Below are 9,128 nucleotides of genomic sequence, written 5' to 3'. Positions count from 1 at the left end.
ATTGGAGAATCCAATCGAAATATTGGAAACAATAAATATTAAAAATCAAAATTAAAAACGATTTTTACTTTAAAAAGCCTACAGCCAAACTAATACAACAAAGTTTTGGTCCATTTTATCCCCTAAATAATAACCGATCTTTACCAAAAACAATATGGTTCTTTATTGGCAAAAACCCATCCTACATGCAAAATTTCGTGAAGATTGGTCCATAACTGTCTAGATCGACTTAGATAGTCGAGATGTGACGAGATATGATCGGTATACATAAAACAAAAATGATTAGCGTCTATGTCGAAATATTCGCCATTGAAATACCAAATTACATCGGTTAAAAAATGTGACTAGGTCTTTTCAAAACACATACAATGGACCAAACCTTTATATGCACAGTTTCTCTAATCATGGATTGAAATGTTTCTGCCAGAAGGTCTGTACCACAAGCTAACATAGAAATATATGACTAGAATGTGTAACGAGAATACTTTCAGATCTTCTAAAGGAAGATCTTCAGATATTATAAAAGAAGTCCTTAAGAAGATATCTATTGGTCTTCTATGATAAAATAATATAATACGCCCAACTTATGGTTACATATAACATTATCTTCTGGTCTTCTACATATATAACATGTAGCCTCCACTTAGGATATTCCAATGGACTTCTAGGTATACACCTTTTGGTATTTTATTACCTTATCCATTACTCTATAGGAATAGTTTTTATATGATACATGAGAGACCTTCCGGTCTTCTAATTCGTAGTCCTTTGGTTCTTCTGTAAGCTGACATTCTGATTCTCTATAATAAATTTTCATGATCTCCTATAAGTACACTTCCCGTACTTCTATAATAATACCTTTTGATCTCCTATAAAAATACCCTTTGTAAAACTTCTTTACGGAAAAAATTATCGTATTTTATCGATTTCTATAAAAATACCTCCTTGCATTCTATAATAAGACCTCCTGGACTTATGCGGTGTACACACTAGCATTTTTGAATGGCACTCTTGCCCAAATTTTGCTTGTTTGATAGAGTGGACTCACATGTTTGTCATTCATCAGGCAACCACAAAAATATTTATGGTTGTTGGACAGTCAGTAATCGATAAAAAAGTTGACAGTCAAAAATGATAGTGTGTACACCGCTTTAAATAAGAACACCTCCAAGCGCACAGTTTGAAAGAGTTTGTGGTATTTTTTTTTTAATTCAGAAAGCCCATCTATAAACATACTATTTGGTCTAGATAAAACGACCTTATGTTATTCTATAAGAGATCTCATATTCTATAAAAAAAGAGCTTCTGTTTTCTAAACGAAAGACATCCCAGTCTTCGATTTAGCCATACCCGTCTGTCTGTTGTAATCGTAGTAGATATCGCAATATTTGAGATAGAGCACTGGAATATTACACACTCATTGCTATTGTTCCTAGTTGTTTGATATTGCAAATGAGGTATAACGCTCCACGTTTTGTTATGGCTCCCATGGCCTTGTTATAATATGGTAATACATCTTCTCACCAATAACTATAAATATTGGTAAAATTTTGCCTTTAGCACCACATACAACCTCCCAAATTTCGGTATTATAGGAAGTGTGAACTCGTTTTATCATCCGAATTGGCTGTAATTTGTTAATTTTACTTCACATTGGCTAGAAAATATCCATACCAAAAATTGACGATATCGGCCAATTTTTTATGATAGCTCCCACATAATTGTACTCCCCATTATTCGGTATTTTGTGCACTTATTTACTTTGAGTCCCCATTCGGCGAAAAATCTTCTTAATATTATTTGTCATTTTGATTTTTTGGGTTTGCCATTCCTGACTCCCATTTTTACTCGGCCAAATGTTTTGAGAGAACGCAATTTTGATTGTTGTTCTCTTAATTTTGGGTGAAGGATTTACTAGTTTTGAGGGTATAGAAACTGGTTTCGATTAAAATGTTGCAAAACTTGTAGATTTCTTTATATTCTGGAACGGAACTTATATTGTCGGACCACCTCTGGGTGTTGAAGTCATTACCTGTTTTCGTATTCATAAGAAAAGGTACAATATTTTATCATCTCTGACAGCAGAAATTTCATTTATCCTGTGCACATACCATTTAATTGTATACTCACATACAGATGGCAGTGCTGTATCTTAAAAAATAATATTTAGTGACGCCTTAGTTGTAACTAAGTAACTCGTTGCTTTGCTATTCAGTAACATTTAATGAAGGAAATACATAAAAAAATATGTAATATATTAGTGTATTAATTTGCTAATAACTATAAATGTTTTATATAAAAAATAAAAAATCCATCAAATTGCTTTACAAAAATAAATTCAGAAATTCCTATGATATATTTCCTAATAATATCAAATGACAGCATTAAAGTGGAATAAGAAGAAGCACGACTATTATCGTCTAAGTACTTTGATAGGTTAGCACACTCACACACACACATACTCTCACACATGTGACATTTCAAACAGCCAGCAAGAAATAATAGCAGTAAAACATACGACGCTACAAAGCAAGAAGCGACGACAAATAACAACATTCGAAACTAAACATTAAGAAAAAAAAAATATTAAAAAGGAAAGAGGAAATCAAAAAGAGATTGTACCCGCTTGCAAAGAAAAAAAAGAATAATAATACCATTTAAAATATTATAACAAACAAAAGACTGCATAACGATTTGTGTTAGTATGTGAATGAGTGTGTGTTCAACAATTTCATTTATTTTAAACAAATGAAAAAAGAGGAACATAAAAAGACCATATCCATAGGCTAATGTGATGATAATCGGCATATTAAAAGAAAACGTCATTTCAACAAATCTAGAAAAAAAGAGTTCAATTGAAAGCGATTTTTAAAACGAAATCCACAATAATTTCAATCAAGCGAAGAAGAAACATATCTTGCCAAAAAATATAGAGCAAAAAAAATATATAAAAAAACCTTGAAAAAATATCTACGAAAACGACAAATACAATGTATTAACCAAAACACATACGCATTTTTCCACAGTGAAAAAGAAAACAACAACAGCAGTGAAAATTAAGAAAATTTCTTCCAACAATTTTCAACTCAGCTGGTTGCTGATTCGGTGAAAATGTTCCAAAATATTTGCAACATTTTTCTATTTTCTTGTGTGATTTCAACATTTGCCACGGTGTACAGGTAAGTTGATTTGTGTTTTTTGGCAAATAGTTATGTGTAGAGCAATTCCGTCTTTATTAACCACTCTTTTGCTTAAATGGACAGAGGGTACAGCTGATTGTTTGCTATAAAAACAGCAACAACAAAAAAATTAACACAAAGAAAACAAGAAATATTTTTGGAAATACTAAATATTGTTTGTAAACAATAACAATGTCAAATTAATACTCAATCAAATCATTAACATTATATGAGCCCTCCTCTCTTTTGTGCTCTCTCTCTCCCTTCCTCTCTTCCACACTCACAATATACCCCTTAATAACACAAACAATTAAATAACCTAACGTTGTACACAGTATTAGGTTTTAAAATTGTAACAGTTCTCAATACAAAATTTGTTGTTGTGGGTAGGTAGATATTATCCATACAGTGATCGGTATACGGGATGCACCAACGTGTTATTGGAAATGTACACTTAAACCGTACAAATTGTAGTAAATGGCGCAAATCATAAATATTGTAGGAAGAGTAATATGTGGTACTACATTTTGGTACGTAAAAAAGAGAATGTTGGAATTTCAAAAAACATTTTTAAAAATATTTTTCAATGACCCACTAGTCATTGAAAAAATCCTGATTTTTTGGCAAAAAAAATTGGTGTTTTTTCTAACATGTTTATACCCTCCACCATAGTATGGAGGGTATATTACCTTTGTTTTTCCGTTTGTAACGCATCGAAATAATCATTTCCGACCGTATAAAGTATACATATTCTTGATCAGCGTAAAATTCTATGGCGATTTAAGCATGTCCGTCTGTCTGTTGTAATCTCTCTAGCGTCTGAACGAATTGAGATAGATCGCCAATTCGTTGCATAGAGTCGTCTTTTGTCTGCAGGCAGGTCAATTTCGATGATGGGCTACATCCTTCCACGTTTAGGCATAGCTCCCATATAAGGGTTCCCCCCAATTTTCGGTATTTTGAGGTTCTTGAGCGCGTTTTTCAACTGAATTCGCTGAAATTTGGTACTTTGAGTTCTTATTGGGTAGCAAAGCTCCCTACTAAAAATTATAAATATAGGTCCATTTTCTCGAATAGCCCCCATATAAGGGTACTCCCCAATTTTCGGTATTTTGAGGTTCTTGAGCGCGTTTTTCAACTGAATTCGCTGAAATTTGGTACTTTGAGTTAATATTGGGAAGCAAATCTCCCTACTAAAAATTATAAATATAGGTCCATTTTCTCGAATAGCCCCCATATAAAGGTACCCCCGAATTTTCGGTATTTTGGGGTTCTTGGGCGCGTTTTATAACTGAATTCGCTGAAATTTTGTACATTGGGTTCTTATTGGGTACCAAATTATTCCACTAAAAATTATAAATATAGGTCCACTTTTTCTGGTAGTACCCACATAACGATACCTCCAAATTTTCGGTATTTTGAGGGTTCTGACAGTATTTTTCGACCGAATTGACTGTAATTTAGTACTTCGAATTCTTATTCACAATAAATTATATATAGGTCCATTTTTCGGGTAACCCCATATAAGGGTACCCCCCAATCCCCTTTCAGGGGTAGTCCCCATATAACCCATTTTTTTATATTAAAATAATAATTATCTGATTTGTTCCGCGTTTTGGATCGGGTTCTAATACTTTGTTGTAATCATTCTATCTGCGGAGGATATCAAGATAAAAAAATTAAAACGTGAGGTTCGATAATAAACTATATAAAAGCTGTGGTGATGGTCTTATAAATATCGATCCACTTTTTGGGGTTTTTGAGAAAAATATACATAAAAATTTTGGAAAGTTGTATTTCATGTATATCGAGAGGCATTCAGGCATCTCCTCCATATTATGATATTTCCGGAAGGGAAGAATTGAGATACATAACAATCTAAGTTGCAGTGGTTTGAGGATTTTATATTCTAACATAGGTTATTAGTATCAGTCCACGCTTTGGGGGTTTCAGATTTTAAAAAAATCCCCATTAAAAATTGCTGAAATGTTTATTTGGTGTACATAATGGTTTACATAAATCCGTTTGTAGAATTATCGGTATAGGTTATTTTTGGTATATTTCCTATATTTTCATTTTAAGTATCTGTCAATATACCTATGGTGGAGGGTATCTAAAGTTCGGCCCGGTCGAACTTAACGGTTTATTCACTTGTTTTTAAATCCATGCCTGTATTTGGACCATCTAAATTTAAAAATCCACGCTTTTGTTTGGACCTTCAAAGAAAATTTTTAAAAATCCACGCTTATATTTGGCCGCAAAAATATATTAAATCCAGTGAGCGGAACAGTATAGTCGGACGGGGCCGACAATATGATACCCTACACAACTTCCACAAAAATATAACATGCGGTGGTTCTATATTCTGAGCTTGAGGCAATATTTCGCGATATTTGCACCCTCTTGACCGACTAGAGGTAACAAATATTACTAATATTCAGTACGGCCCTTCCAACTACTTGTCCAGATTCCCTCCACCGTGGGTTGTGTTGTGATGGGCTCGAAAAAGCACAAATAAACAAGTTTTAGGTCCACTTCATCATAATATTATTATCTGATCATCATCATCATTTATAGGCGTTGTCCTTGACCATACCTAGATCCTCATTTGAAAGCAATCAGCGCTATATTTTGCCCCTAGTGTGCTTATTCTTTGACCCGATTCCCTTCTCCATGCGATTTTTGGATCATAATTGCGGCCCCTGTAACGACCAGAAAATAGTACAGTTGTGCATTAAAAAATATTTTTAAAATATCGAAGGTGGCTTTTAACTCATAATTTTTTATTCGATTTCGCCGAAGTCAACTCCAGAGATTAAGATGGTGCCATCTGGAGGAAAATAAAATATGGAAATTATGGAATATAAAATTTGATGATTAAGGGCTAAATGACACCATCTTGCGGAACATCCTTTTCTTTTTATACCCTCAGCCTTATGGCTAATGAGGGTATATAAACTTTGATACGGTGCACATGTGCGTCTTCGAAATATTGTTTTTAGGCCCCATGTTTCTTTGGACCAAATAGTTTCTGACAATTTCGAGTCGAATATCTGTTTGGCCGTCTGGTGCGCACGCTAACTATCGAAGGTAGTAAACGATTTCATACAAACTTTGCGCATCTTAGTATTTCTTCCAAACTTAGAAGGTGGGGAATATCGGTCAACTCCTTCTGGTACCTCATGCGGAAGGACTATCCGATTTGAACCAAACTTTGCACAACCTATTGTCTTTACTAAGTCTAGATTAAGTCCGAAGATGGGACCCAATGGTCCACAACTTCTGGTACCTCCCCCACAAATGTTGAAAATTTTCAATAATTATAAATCTAATATTAGGCGAATGGAATGTCTGTTTAACTAAATACCCAGACCACTGTAAGTGGGACAATTCAACTCCAAGTGAACAAAGTTTAATTTCACTCCCCTTTTTTTTAAATAGAATTGGTTTATTTTTATATGGACATCAGCCGTTTGTTTTATTATAATACTAATCATTTTATAAATAAACAAAGGCACAACTACAATGTCAGATTTGAATGTCGGTGATTTCACATATCAAATTCAGTGTGTCAATTAAAAAGAAATATTGCAAGCCTTTGTTGTTGTTGAAGTTGGATTTGCTGATAATTTGCGTTTATAAGGAAAAGAAATTAGGTCACACAGTATTAGTTGTAGGAAATGTGACGAATAAACAAAAGCAACAATTTTGTCCCCAATGTGCATACCCTTTACCATAAGGTGGTGAACGTATGTTTGGAACATGTGGAAATATTCGTCGGAGACTCCATAAAATATCCTTGATCAGCGAAAACGTTTATGTCAATTAGGAAATGTGCCCCTGTTAATTGAAATTAGGATTGAAATCGTAGTATTTATTACAGAATTTTGAATACATTGCTACTATTCCTAGGATATCTGATTCACCTATAGTTGTGTAAACGTTCTATACCCTCCACCATGAAGGCATTTAAAATGCCTTAAGTCTTTCCGAAACCTTCTATGAGGGATATTGCAAAGCATGGAGATATATTCTAAATTATCTGTCAGGTGATTTTTTATCATCTGTCTGGGACTTAGAAAAAACAAGAAGAAGGATGGAAAATAAAAAAAAACCCCTTCAAATACCGATATTGGGGTTTATGAAAATAAATTGGCAGTACTTATATGGAATGACCGATTTAAGATCCTGACTGATTTTAAGTACTTTGAAAGCCTATGCTAATAATTTTCTCATTTTCCATTTCATTCCAGTGAATCTTCCGTGGACAGCGATGAATTGGCCGATCTACAATTTCGCAAAGGTGATCCTCTAAAACGCATCCCAGAATCAGAACAAAACATATTCTTTTCCGATGAGTTGAGCTCATCGGAATATCATGATGATCTAGATATTGAAATGGAAAATGGTGGCAACTATGAATGGGATCTTCTGATATTTACCCAACAATGGCCGGTGACCACCTGCTATCATTGGAGAGAAGAAGATAAAGATCATGAATGCAAATTGCCGGCAGCCAAGGAATTTTGGACTGTACACGGTGTGTGGCCGACGAAGAAAGGTCACATTGGACCTTCATTCTGTAATAAGACGGCAAATTTCGATATAAATCTGCTGGACGATATCAAGGATGAGTTGAATCATTTCTGGCCAGACATTGATGGTGAATCGAAAGGTGATTGGTTGTGGAAACATGAATGGCTGAAACATGGCACCTGTGCCGCTGCTCTGGAGGAGCTAAACAATGAACTGAAATATTTCTCTCAGGGTATAACGTGGCGTGAAGATTTCCAACTATCGAATATTTTGGGTAATTCTGGCATACACCCGGATTCAAATAACACCGTGGTGGCCATACACGCCGCCCTGGTAAAGGGTTTGGGCAAAAATCCTTCCATTCACTGTTTGTATGACAGTAAAAAGGACATAAGCTATTTGGAGGAGATTCGTATCTGTTTCGATAAGACGCTCAATGTCACCGATTGTGATGGCGTGAAACTTGGCAATGCGGTGTCTGTCGACTATCCTGGCGGTACGCTTATTTCGAATTGTCACATATCAAAATCGGTGCATTATCCCAGTTTGGTGCCGAATCGTCGACGCCAAGAGAAATCCAAATGGAAATTCCCCATTGTAAATCTATACAAGCTGGTACAATTTATTATGTGGTTTACTCTATAAGTGTCAGGCTGTAGGCTTGTAAAGCCGAATGTATGATAAATATAAGGAAAATGAGGGAAAATGAAAACATAAATCAGAGGCATATAATTTAATTAGTTGAAAGAAAACCAACACCAGAATTAACAATGAGAACAACATGTATTTTTATTAGTAAATTCGAAAAACAAAAATAATAATGTAAAATTAATAATTTTATTTTTTTATATACATACATACACACATACACATGGAAAAAATGATGATGATAACAAAATTATTGTAATGACATGTTATTATCAAGAATTTATTCTTTTTTGTATTATTTAAATAATATTTATTATTAATATTATTATTGCAAATGGAAATTCAATATCAATCAATTACCGTAACACTCATACGTAAATACATACACATATTATTTTGCAACATTTATTATATAACATTTCTATTGAAGGTATCATTATTGTAATTATTATCATTATTATTGGTTTAAAATACATTTAAAAGAACAAAGGTCTGACATTTATAAGTTAAACAGAAAAATCATGTGTAATTAAATTCAAATATTTTCTTGAGACGTATTGGTGAAAATTATTGACGACGAATAATAAAAAAAATATGTGAAAATTGTTGTATTGTTTAAATTTATTTTTAGTAAGCTAAATAATAAATATAAAATCAATAAATTGAAATTAAACAAAGAATTTGTTTTTAAATGTTTAAAAATCAAAGTAATTAACAAATTTGGATTATTTCCGGTATTGGTCGACATGAAATATTGCGTAATGT

At 33.5% G+C, this 9,128-nt stretch overlaps 1 protein-coding gene across 1 annotated transcript; it reads left to right on the top strand.

Moving 5' to 3' along the window:
* Window positions 1-7,432: 7,432 nt before the first annotated feature.
* LOC133327411 (ribonuclease Oy-like) lies at window positions 7,433-8,361 on the top strand (the record flags this gene model as incomplete). Its single annotated transcript, XM_061535968.1, has 1 exon — window positions 7,433-8,361. A coding segment is annotated over one exon (928 nt), but the record flags the coding sequence as incomplete, so codon positions are not given.
* Window positions 8,362-9,128: the final 767 nt, after the last annotated feature.

Source organism: Musca vetustissima, unplaced genomic scaffold (genome assembly GCF_032173495.1).
Source record: "Musca vetustissima isolate MV318-11 ecotype Yass unplaced genomic scaffold, APGP_CSIRO_Mvet_v1 utg22268, whole genome shotgun sequence".
NCBI classification, from domain to species: domain Eukaryota; kingdom Metazoa; phylum Arthropoda; class Insecta; order Diptera; family Muscidae; genus Musca; species Musca vetustissima.
This window is presented reverse-complemented; position numbering and strand designations above follow the sequence as displayed.